Source organism: Strix aluco, chromosome 22, assembly GCF_031877795.1.
Source record: "Strix aluco isolate bStrAlu1 chromosome 22, bStrAlu1.hap1, whole genome shotgun sequence".
NCBI classification, from domain to species: Eukaryota; Metazoa; Chordata; class Aves; order Strigiformes; family Strigidae; genus Strix; species Strix aluco.
The window spans coordinates 3,456,902-3,469,738 of record NC_133952.1 but is presented as its reverse complement, the minus strand read 5'-3'; the positions used below and the strand labels follow the sequence as shown (position 1 = coordinate 3,469,738).

At 46.0% G+C, this 12,837-nt stretch overlaps 1 protein-coding gene across 2 annotated transcripts in view; it reads right to left on the bottom strand.

Moving 5' to 3' along the window:
- Window positions 1-12,837, bottom strand: part of C1QTNF12 (C1q and TNF related 12) — an 81,759-nt gene that overhangs the window by 28,963 nt on the left and 39,959 nt on the right. Inside the window, exon 12 of one of the 2 annotated variants that reach the window (XM_074848510.1) lies at window positions 2,258-2,288. The exons of the other annotated variant lie outside the window; for it this stretch is intronic. Coding sequence (XP_074704611.1) covers window positions 2,284-2,288 — 5 coding nt within the window. The 3' untranslated portion in view covers window positions 2,258-2,283. Of the gene's footprint in view, window positions 1-2,257; window positions 2,289-12,837 lie in introns of those variants that run through there. 2 annotated transcript variants of the gene reach the window in all.

The window sequence follows — 12,837 nt, the reverse complement described above, 5'->3', positions numbered from 1 at the left end:
GTGCTGCATAGACAGCAGGAGTGCCACTCGACAAACTGGCAAGAGCACCTCGCTAAGTCCTCAGGCTTTACCCTTAGAAAACTTCCTTTTCAGTTCTGAATCAGAATCTGCTTAACTGAGAAATACAAGCAGGACCTTACTCTGACAGCATAGATGCTCCACAGTAGCTTTAAAAATCAATGACTGAAATGCATTTTTTTATCTGGTGGCTGTGATGCCTCACATGTATTAGACCAGGAACCTAATTTTCCCATTATTTATCACAGTTGTCTGATTCAAGAGCAGGGTAAGGACAGCCTGTACACCAGTCATCCGAGCCCCCTGACATCCTTCTCCACAGCGAATATAAGTGCAGAGCAAAGCATAGCATTTTTGCTGCTCAGGCTGCTTCTATGATGAAAAGGATAGTTTTGGTCTGCCAAGAAAATGGCCCAGACCCTTTTTTTTTTTTTGTGAGAATTGCCTAGCAATTACAAAAAAGAACAAAATAAATGACGGGGAGTGGACATTGCCTACTGCAAAACAAGGGCTAAACCCAACATCCCCATGGGTTGTTAACTCACTGTGGCTGTCAGCACTGATCATAATCAATTGGTCACTCATCACAGGAAAGCAAATGGTCAGGCCACAGCATGCCCCACAGAATCAACAGGCTAATTATTATACTCGGTCTCACTGGAATAAGCCTGCTATTAAACTCCCAGAAGCCTCACAAAGCTAAAACATTGTCCTCCAGCAATGCCAACAAGAGGTCTGACGAGGCCCGGAGCAGTATCCCTGGGGTTTCTTTGTAACATTTCTATCATGCATTTGTGTTTTAGCAATGAGAAATAACACGGTGCAGCCCTGTGGACACCTCTGTACAGAGCAAAGACATCGTGTCATAACGCTTCCCGAGACTCTTCACGACAAACTCTCTTCCACACCACTTCCCCTGTCCAGCCTCAGGAGGATTTTTCTGTCTTCCCAGTATGAGAACAGGAACACAGCGGTTCTCCTGGTGTGGCTTCTGAGCAGTGACTATTAATTTACCAGGCACATCATTTGCAAAATGTTAAAGATTGAATCTTGTGCACAAGAGCCTCCAGCTCTGCCCTGGGGCTGGCCAGAGGCCAGCGCTGTCACTCAGCGTGAGGCAGATTCCCCGTCAGCCTGCTCTTTAGCCATCACAACACTGTCAGCCCTGGCGCCTAGGCAACTGTGGGAGGATGCTTAACGAGGTCCAATTTGTCTGGCTGTAAGGGAGGAGAAGCCAGGGATGTGTTGCAGGATGTGTCCTGAAAAAGAGCTAAGCACTTGAGGCAAAAGCTGCGGGACCCAAGGAGAAAGAGAAGCTAAAGCAACAAACAGCCTCTGCTTCCCCACCCTCTCCCTGTCCCCCCAGGAATCTTACGGGTTAAACACAGGCCCCTCTGTCTCCATGCACAGTTCTGTCTCCTCTGAACTCCTTAATCTCTTTTTGCAACTCCTGGCTTTGCACCTACTCTATAAACAGTCTTCTGCTTAGCACGGCTAAATGCATTTTTATCTAGCACTGGGTAATTAAGACATTTAGATGAAGCACTTTTATTCTGCTTCCTACCGGCAGCATGAAACTCCACGTTGGGGATAACTGTGACACTCTGCTTCCTTGAAAATTCCTCCAGCCAAATGTTATTACAGTGCAACAATTCACCTGTCTCCTTGTAAATCCTGCAGCCTTAGCCACGCCATCCTCATGCCTTTCTGCCAAGCTACATCCTGCTTTTTTAATATAAATGACTAATTCTCCACACTACTTCGCGTCACATTAAAAGGTTTCACTCGGGGCTGTGTCTGGTTAAAACAAAACAAAGCACAGCAAAAATTGCTTCTAGCTAAAAGAAACATTCTTTCAATATTATATCACCATTCCTTTCCATCACATCTCACATTACGATTCCAAGGCACTGAATGAGAGCACATTTTACCTGTAAGCAGGAGATCGGTAATCCTGATTTCCCATGAGTTCATAGACACCCACGGTAGGGAAGGGGGGGGGGGAATTTCAACTTTAATTGGGACAGGAAAGATGAGTTCAGGTGGAGATGCAGCAGCTTTCCCTTGACATACTGGCCTATCACTCCAAATCACCAAATGAGAATGGTTACTTCACCCAGCTTCGCTCGACTTCAGTCAGGAAAGCACCACATCTCCCGGGTTAAATTCAATAGTCGGGCTGTTCATGCAGGATTTAGGTAATGAAGTATAGCTGCCTCTGCTGGAAGTCAAACTGAAGTCAGTTCTGTTACTCACTGGGATTTATTAACCTGGAACAGGAGAGAGCAGTTACAAAGGTAAAATAATCCAGGAGATCTGGGGATGGCAGAGCAGAGCAAGCTGTGCAGAGGGCTTCACTTTGCAGAGTGCTGAGGATGGAAGAAGGCGCCTTACACAAGATATCTTTTGCTCTCTTCTTTAATCTGCCTTCTTACTACTTTATTTGCAAAGGTACATTAGAGGACATCTCCTGTATGGACAGATCAGCCTTTCACAGAAAAGACTGTCAGTTACTGTCACCTTGAATTAATTGAAACAATCCCCTGTCAGCATGCGTTAGCTCAGGGAGATTGGAATCAGGTTAGTGATCTGCCTGTTAAATTACCAGAAGGCTATTGTTTAATCGTATCTTCCAGCAAGGAATTTTTTGCAATCTTTCCATGGGAGTTTGCTATCAAATGTGAGCCTGGAAGCGTGTGAGAAATGGAGGATCCTTGCCCCATTATGAAAACAATATAATCTACTCTCTCAGACATTAATAATTAAAGACAGAACACACTCCTTTGGTTGGGAATCTGATTGAAACTCCTTTTTCACCTTGAAAATTCTGGGGAGCTTTGGGGCACTCGGTGAGTTGGTCCTAGCTTATTTTAAATCTTAGTGGATTCAAACACTTCTGGATCAGACAAACATCCACAAAAGCAGGCTGGCTTTAGCTGAACTGAGTCTGTTCCATACCTCCCCAAGTCAGTGTGACAAATCTGACCTCACAGCTGAATGAACGGAAAGATGCTCAGATTCTTGTCCTACTACAAATCCATGAAAGAATTTAGACTTCCCGGCCTGCCTTTGACTATGGTTGATGCTCCAAACTGCTCTTACTCCAACATGCTTCCTTTTTCTGCATCCAGACAAATATGACAACGAACCCAAGGCCTGAAGAAAGCTCATGTGGTTCACCTGATTTCTGCTTACTATTGAAATGAGCATCTGAGTGCCTTTTGTGATCGAGACCTAGCAGAGACCGAGGTACAAACCAGCACAGTAACTAGCGCGTGGCTCAGTGAGTGCTCAGTCGTGGACTCTGCCTCTGCAACACAACAGCTGAGGTTTAGGCAGGAACGTCCTCCCCTCCAAACGATGATGACTGCCAACGATATTGCTGACCTTGCAACTGCAGGAGACCCCGATCACATACAGCAGGACACGATTGCCTCATTTAATCCTGTGCCAAGCTCTGCACAAGGTCCTGCTGCACACCACCACAATACATCCCCGGTGATTTCAGTAAGGTGCCCCAAAGAGAGGGACATGCTTCTCCCAAAAGGGGCAGGCCTGCACCCTAGACTCCTCTGAGCACTTTTTACTCATGCAGGTAGATTGATCAGCTTCAGCAAGACTCAGAACAGAGTTGTCAAGAGCGACTCACAATGAGCAATAAAGGTTTATCACTTGTGTGCACTGACTGTGAGGCAGTGCCTTGGTTTGGGTAGGGGTGAAGGAGGCAGGAGCAGGCAGCCTCCCTGCAAAATCCACTTGTAGCTGTGGCTGGGGGCATGGTGTCAGGAGACAGTCTCCGCGCCTGCAGGGAGGCAGTGGCATGTAAGGTTGTGCAAGACACACGAGCTGTGTGGTTAGCAGAGCTGAGCCCAGTGTTTGTGTTGCGCCGATGTGCCTCAGGTCATCTCGGGAAGCACCTGCTGTGTAGGTGCCAGACAGAGATGATATCGAATGAAACTTTGGCACCAAAATTGACATACTTCTGCAAAGCCAATTTACATTCCTTGCTCTGGGCTTCTGGAGCCAAAGGAAAAAAAAAAAAAAATGTACTTTGGATCCAAACTTGACTTCGTGGCTCCAGTTTGCCTAGCATAGTTTCCCTGGTATAATGTTAAAATGAGGTTCTGGCTCACAGTGCTGTGTCCTAGAAGAGTCCCCAGTGGGTATTGCAAAGTCTATCATAAGAGCAGACTGGGAACAAGACAGCAATTATGAGATTGTGATGAAAAATGGTCTATTTGTTGCATTGCCCAACCCTGTTCCCATCTTTGTCCTCAAGGGCTTCTTTGCAGACACTGTGATTTGCTTTTATTCTTAACGATGTTGGTTTGGAAAAAAGACTCCTTTTTTTCCACCCTCCTGACACACAGTCCATGTGATCCCTCCTTCCCTCCCTCCTGCATTGCACACTCTACCCTGTAGTAGCCGGGATTCTCAGCAAGGGAGATGAGCAGATTCACAGCCTCAGAGATCCTGTCCCAGAGATGAAGAAGCATCGAACGATATTTGCATGTTTATTGTTACCAAACTGACTCTGTTGGCTGCTCATAGGAAAAACAGAGTTGGGTAATCTGCATTTTCTGGTCTTGAATCTCCCTCACATCATACTACGAGTTATTGCTTGTACCTTTACAAGGCTGGTTTGAGAAGCCCATTCTACTGCAAGGGCTTCAACAGCTTGCTACACGTGCCCTGTCCAAGGGTCACCGACAAAGCGTAGTGGATACAGCCTGGATTGTGTCTTGATCTTCCAGTGTCACAGTCTCAGACAAGTATGTGGCTTGAGCATCCAAAATCCATTCTTTTCTTACATTAATAGCTAACAGCTTGGTGCCCCACCAACTCTGTTCCCAATATAAAGCATAAATTAATAACCCAGCATTAGGTTGCTTTCATATAACGTAACACTGATGTAAAAATATAAAATAACATACAATATTACTGATGTATATTATAATGCAAGTTATTCACTTGCCCACTTGTTTTGTATTTTGCCCACTTGTTTCATGAAGGCACCACCTTAATGTAACTCTGTATGAACACAAGAGTTATTTTAACAATAAATATATTTCTTGTTGCTTAGGCTTCTCATTCAGACCCAGCAAACACTTATGTGCGTGTTCAGCAAGTCACTACCACCTTACTGAAGTACAGGGCGAGGACTTTGGTCTTCCAGTTTTGTCTGTTCACTCTGACTTCTCTAGCGTTCCTCCACGCTAGCAGACATCACCAAGAGCTCACAGGTTCTTTGCTGACTTTCTGCTTCTCAACTCACATTCTGCCCAAACAGTCGTACTTAGTTCTTCTCAAACTTAACCGCCTGCGTCTGATGTGTTCTTGCTGCCTGCTTTCTGCCTCTGTGGTCCTTCTGACCATCTCGCCTCCTTTGCTTTCTCTCCCCAACTCCACAGCCCCAACCTTCTGCACCTGTGCGGACACAGCTCAGTGCTGGCATGTCTTACACAGGCTCTGTGATTTGATGGCTCCTACGGTTTTAACGACCTGATTTTCTAAAGGAGCTTTGTAGCTTCTTACATTTCTCCTGAATGAAGAGCAGGTCTTACTCTTACAGCTCCAGAGACATTTCAGACAGTCCCTAGCATCATAACATTAACCTGTTATGCTCCTTGAGAGTAGTACAAGCTTTTAGAAAAGGTGCTTAAGAAATCAGACTTCTGTTTTTATTGGAGTCCATGGAAGCCAAAACCAGCCAGAATTATAGGAACTTAAATTTTTCAAAAACTCCCCTTTGGCCTCTGCAGTTTCTACCCAAAGCAAATATGCTCAGGCTGTAAGGCTTGGCTGAAATGAAGGTAATACTCATTAGAGTATAAAGGCTTCACCTTTATGAGTAAGGCAACAGAAAAATACCACTGAACGGATTATTTAAAGAAACATGTTTTATGTAGTCTTTATTGATTCTCTTCTCTGAGGTGCTGATTTGGCAAATACTTATACAGGTGCGTAATTGAAGCCCCCGAGGAGTGCCAGGCAGCTAATTATTTGCAGGAATGGAGGGCCTTTTGTGCCAGCTACATAATGAAATATAAATTTGCAAACCTGTCAGTGAGTAAGCAGTTCTCCTTTCACTGACTATTATTCCATCTTTGTTATGGGTTTGTGTTAGGCAGCTTCCACTGGCAACGAAAAAAGAGTGGTAAGTAGATTCCAAAGATTTCCCAGTCTTTTCCCAGTTGAGTATAAATGCCACTTGGGGCAGAGTTTTATTTTCACTGTTTCTCTTGTAATTTTCTTTTCTAGGCAGGAATGTTTCAAGTCTTCATTGCTAATGAGGGTTTAGGATTAAAACCAGTCTTGTTAATTCTCCTCACTATAAAAACAACTCAGTTTATCTATGCATGGATTGCTTTTCTCAAGGCAGCCAGAGTCCCGCTTCACTCCTGAGAGGCACTAACCCTTCTGGCTCTACATCCGCTAGTTCCTTCTGCTGCAGAATCCTGTCCCTCTTGAGCTCTTCCCCACACAGATATACGATTGCTCATCTTCCTAGTTACTGAATCTGTGTCTGCGTACACGCACGTATGAACTAAGGGAAGGCCTTGGAGGACCTCTGTCACACCAGTGACAACTTTCTCTGAGTTGTGCTACCTAATGTGTAGCACAGTCCCACCGAGACAGCCACCTGGAGGTAAAAGCACTACCACTCTGAAGACGAGAGCTTTTTGGTGCAGACAATACATCTTGACCTAGCTGTGTGCAGAAGTGTGGAGTCTTGGGTGGGACAAGCATTTCCAGGAGGTGCTACTCCTTCCTTTGGCAGACCCTCCTGTAGAGTTTCGTTTCCTGAATGCCTTGTTAAGGCATCCAGAAGGAGGGCAACATTGAGGTTGGTTTAGCATTTGTTTCTGACAACTGCACTTAACTGTTAAAAGCAATGAAACACGTATATGGAAAAGATGCTGAAACATCAAAATGAAAAATACAATTCAAGGAGAAGCTATTGCTACTCCTGCGTCACCCCAGGAGATTCATAACTGCCCACTCCTTTTTTCTAGTTAGAAACTGTTTAAAAAACAATTGGCCATCAGGAGTAGCAGTTCAACAACCGTGAAGAATGAACAAGCATGGCAGAAAAACTGCCCTGGGCTGCAGCCCTGTAACCACAGGGCTTAACAGGCGATTCTTTTATGCTTGTGCTCCCCAGCGTGACTGCTGCAGCCCAAGACGGCTGTGGGGACTGACTGTGCTGAAGCAGCAGCAAGTACTCCTTGTGCTTAGATAGCCACAAACAACCCCCTCGTGGCCAAGCACTTATGGCATGTAACTCTAGCACGTGGCTCAGCAGAAGCAAGTGGTCTCTGGTGTGATCACTAGCCACGTGCTGCTGCAAAGCCTTTCCATTCCCTGCCTGTACACCTCCCCAGTCCAGTCCTGCCTCAGTCTCACAGGCACTTTGGCAAAGGGCACCCATTTTCCTTTCTGTGCCTATGCCCAACTCTGTCCAGAATAGGAAAAAAAAAAAATTATTTTCCTCTTCGAAGACCTGGTGTTTTCTCTCTTCTCATTTTATTTATAAACAAACAGGTGGGAACAGCCTCCTCTGGGGTTATTTGTCCAAGATAAGCTTTCCCTGAATTTCATTATCATCTTTCCCTACACTCCTCTCTCCACAGATTTCTTCATGTTCATATCTAGTCTTAACAGACTGCTTGCCATGAGACAATCCAAGACAAATAGCCAATGGGAGAGGTTTCGACTTTCTTTCGAGAAGGGATGTGTTTTCAGGAAACCAGCAGACATCCCCCAGAAAAAAAAAAAAAAAAAAGAAAGTACAGCTGAGTGTAAAATCAGTCTTGGAGGTATAATATCAGATCTGGAACTTTGCTTTGTTTCCCTACCCCAGCTTTCTCTAGCAAAGCCTCATCAAAAGAGATCCTCCAGAAGGGATTACTTTACATGTTTTCCCTGAGCAATCCCAAACCTTCTTGGGTCAGCAATCATTTAGATACTAGACATGAGAGGCAAGTTCCCTGTTGCCTCCATCCATGTCTCCAGCCCTTTCCTAGAGTCAGCCAGTCTCGCTCATATGTCCTTATCCTCAACGTTGTGATCCCAGCAGCCTCCTCCAGCCCCCTTTCAGGGTACCAGAGCCAACATCTTCCAGAAGGAGATTTACAGAGGGTGTCTATTTGACCAAAAGGCAGGCTTGAATCCCCTCCTACCAGGGAGGATCTTGCTCCAGTAAAATAAGCTGCTCTCAAACTCCCTGACATCAGTGTCCATTGCATGACCTTTTAGGGGAGGTACAATATCTTGTTTCAAGTCTTTTTGTCTTTATCAATGTGGGAGAAGAACTGTCAATTTGCACAAACTTCACTAAAATTCATGCTAGCAGGTTCAAAGATCAAGGAAGGTGCAAGAATTCCCCTGGGCTGAGAGTTGGTTGAGTAATGGCATTTCCTTTCCTCACTTGATTCAAAGCCCCCACTTTGCCAGCGTCCCGCTGTCCAGATTCCCACTGGGAAAGAACACATTTCGGAGGGTCCCACAGAGCCAGCCTGGCACTGGTCTTCCCTTTCCCTGTCACAGCACTCTGCAGCCCTGCTCCTGGCCCTGGTTTGTGGCATGCTCTCTTCTTGCTCCTCCCCATTTTATGTCCTGCTAATGACATTCTCTCACCCCAGTTCTCGGTCACTTCCTTACATGCTCCCAGTGCTTTCTGGCTGGTATCACTCAGAATTGCACTGGTGAGATGTTTTAAGCAAGGCACTCTAGATACTGAAAGATGGATGCTATCTTCTCTCTCTTGTCCTCCCTTTCACCTACACGTCAAAAATCTCTTCAGAATCTTCCACCCATTTTCCACTGATTGATTTCTCTGTACTCTTACATAGGTTGTTGTGAGCTTTTCTCCTCTACTGCTCAGGGCTATAATTCCAGCACATCTTAAATTGCCCCATAAGTGCTCACAAATTCAAAAAAAAAAAAAAAAAAAAGGATTTGTATGTGTTGCAATAACCTTGGTGGAGAAAAAGATACAGCCTTAGGACAAACCCCAAGTGGTTAATGCATATATCAAAAAGAAACATCTAATTATATTAAAGGAAGCTTGTTAAAGGAAGGTGTTGATTTACTGTTAGATTCGCACAAAAACGTGTCTGTGTATAAGCTCGAGCCATTTGAAGCAGATGGTGCCCTGCATGCCTGCCTCACCTCTGGTACTCCTGCATCAGCAGCCCCCAGCTAATACAGACTGTGCTTCCCTGGAGCTGACTTCAGGCGTGACTGGAAAGGGAGTTCTGGAGTCTGGTGAGAACCGAAAGGCAAATCCTTTGCACGTGGCGTTTACACCCAGAGTTATTTCATTTACATGCTGTTTTGTCTCATCTCTCTCTAATAAAATTGACTTTTGCAGAAAACTTGACTCTTTTAGAGTCAAGGGCCCAGATTTGTTCCTTGTGGTAAATTGCATAGCTTCATTAAAGTTGGTTAGAAGATGATCTGCGTGGCAGGACTTGGAGATTTGTCCCACAGCGTGGCAAGTAGCACAAATATAAAGGCAAAGAGCTGAGCAAATGCACCAGTGCACAGCCAGGCTGGGAGCAAGCCTTCTACACCAGGCTTACGGGCAGCCAGCTCACTGTCCTTTGGTGCTTGAGGTGCTGCAGAAAAGCCCTTTCCATTTGGTTTGCGTTTTACTTCCACATGTCTATAGGAGTGCCTCATCCTTTTCAGATATTTGTCCCTATATTCTCCTCCAGGAATGGAACTGGAGCCCTTGGTATTTAGCTGGAGGCAATGAAGTAACTCGTCCAAAAAGCGTGGGAGGCTGGTAACATTTCTCTCCAGAGGTCAGAGTACAATCTGACACTGTTAGCAGAGAGAAAGATAATTTCTAGCTGTTATCACATTATCACTTTACCTTTGAATAATCTGAGAGAGTTACATTGGGGGGTTGTTTTGCTTTTCCAATCCCTTTAATCATCTCCTCTAGTCTGGGAAAAGCTGATGGGATTTGTCATGTTAGGTAAGGGCTGACTCATTTGTAAATTGGCCTAAGCTTGCACTCAAATCCTGACCCAGTCTCTGTCCCAGCCTTCCTTTTTACTCCAAAAGGCCTTAGTACCCCAAGACAGTTGAGATACTAAAGCACACAACAGGAGGCACTCAGCCCTTTGAGGAGCCTTGAGGAGGTTTTGCCTGGAATAAAAATAAAATAAAATAAAATAAAATAAAATAAAATAAAATAAAATAAAATAAAATAAAATAAAATAAAATAAAATAAAATAAAATAAAATAAAATAAAATAAATCCTTCCCCAGAGGATGCAAGGCATGTTTGGATGAAAATGTGACACAGAAGTCAGACACCACGTTATCTTGTTCCACACAGTTTGTATGTACAGCGATAAGAGACAACAGTTACTCACAGCTTTCTGAGCAGTGATTTCCTGGTTTCTTAGAGAAATAAGATCATGCCTCTGACATCTGTATGTAATACATTCTAACTAAACCTGGCAGCAATGTGAAGATCTCAGATATATCTAAGTTCCTACAGATTTCATGAAAAAAAGCATCCAGGTAAAAGCAGGCAATCTATGAATATCCTCAGAAAAAGTAACCAGCCATCTAGAAAGAAGTTAAATGGTCCACCTGAAATCATCAGAGCTGACCTCAGGCATCCTACCTCCCACAATTACTAATTGGATGAGACGGAATTTTTATGCAGGGAAGCAGAGGAGGCAGTTACTGAAATCCCTAGTCAAAACTGGAGTCCACACAGCACGGAACAAAGCTATATACCCCAAAAAAGCCATTCTAGCATAGCTCTACCAAGGCCATAGCTCTACCAAGGCCGTAGCAAAAACCCCAGCATGGAAATAGCTCTGCCAGGTCAGAGCAAGCTCCCTGCACCCCCACGAGTGACCAAAAGTAGATGCTGAGAACAAGGCCAATGTACGGCGACAGGGAAGGGATCTTACCCCTGTACTCGGCACTGGTGAGGCCGCACCTCGATTATTGGGTTCAGTTTTGGGCCCCTCACTCCAAAAAGGCCATTGAATGACTCAAGCGTGTCCAGAGAAGGGCAACGGAGCTGGTGCAGGGTCTGGAGCACAGGTCTGATGGGGAGCGGCTGAGGGAACTGGGGGGGTTTAGTCTGGAGAAGAGGAGGCTGAGGGGAGACCTCATGGCCCTCTACAACTCCCTGAAAGGAGGGTGCAGAGAGGGGGGATGAGTCTCTTGAGCCAAGGAACAAGCGCCAGGACAAGAGGGAATGGCCTCAAGCTGCGCCAGGGCAGGGTCAGACTGGCTCTTAGGAAGGATTTCTTTGCAGAAGGGGTTGTTGGGCGTTGGAATGGGCTGCCCAGGGCAGGGGGGGAGTCCCCATCCCTGGAGGGGTTGAAGAGTCGGGTTGACCCAGCGCTGAGGAATCTGGTGGAGTTGGGAACGGTCAGTGTGAGGTTCATGGTTGGACTGGAGGAGCTTCAAGGGCTTTTCCAACCAAGATGATTCTGTGATTCTATTCTATGACAGAGGCTCACAACAGGAGGGACAGGCCACAATGGCTCCTTTTTGCCACTTAAGCCAAAGGAGAACCAGTGACTCATCAGCAGTGTAGAGCCTGTGACACAAACCAAGGGAGACTCAGTGTAAGCCATGCGGGCTCCACGCCACGCACTGCTGTTTCATTAGGGTGATTAAACTGTGGCAGCAGGCCCTGGGCAAGGCTATGAGCAGTACAAGGACACGGGAAGCAGCAACCTGGCTGCAGTTGGAAACAGTAATTTTTTCCATTCCCCCACACCCCCTTTTTTTGGTCCTGATACAACTACAGCGTGTCTTTAGCGAATGCTCCCGCTGAGTTTTCAGAGTCAAAACAGCACATTCCTTATGACCCCAAATGCCTGTGTGATTCCACTGGGCATGAGAGGAGAAGGGGAAGCAAGAACAATCCTTGAGGTTTAGCTGGGCCAGCTGGAAGGAGGAAGGTGGTCTCAGTGGTCCAGTGGAGACAGAGCTAGTTTGGAACTGCCCCTTCTGGAGATGAGCAGGACAGTGGTTCCAAGCCCTCAGGGCTGGAAACACGCTCCTCAGCCCAGCTTCTGCTGCATCCAGCGTGTTAGGGCTGAGTCTCGCTGTAGGGCAGCAGAGCTGAGCGAGGACAGGCATCCCTGGTGCATGAGCACCTTCACCCATCAACATCCAGGGTGCTCTTGTGAAGTGCTGCTGGCTGGTGGCGTGCGGAGAGGGGACTAACTTTGGATGGCATCTTGTTTTCATGTGGCTAGAGTTCATCATGCCTCAAACAGTAATTACTTTTGCTATTTTTACTGCAAGCAATGAAAGCTAACATTAAAAACACAGACATTTAGGTAGCTTTAACGCCATTAGCGATGGCTTGGAAAATGAGGCAGGGGGGAGCGTGGGGAAGCATGGGAGGAGGACTGGGTTCTCTGGGCAGGTAGCTGTGGGTTCAAGAGAGGATCCAGTGGACATGCATGTGTGCACCTATACCCCACTGTCCCATTTCCTCACACAGCCCCACGCAGGCTCTGTCACCAGCACAGGCAGCAGTTCCCACACACCTGCTGGAGCCTGCAGAAAGCTCTCTGCTTCCTTCCCTTCTTGCTCAGCCCTGAGACAGTCACTGGGGCTGTTGAAGGGGAATGTTACCTGGCACAGCTACAAATAGTCTTCCTCTCCCTCTCATCCACCCTCTGCCTCCCCTGTTATCAGATCCTGTTCGTTGTGAGTTTTAAGCTAATGGCCTCCTCAGGTGTAGCCCAGAATGGTATTATCAGAGAAGATCCCTATCACTCTTTAATACAGCCTACGGCTCCAGCTCCTATTTGTTTAA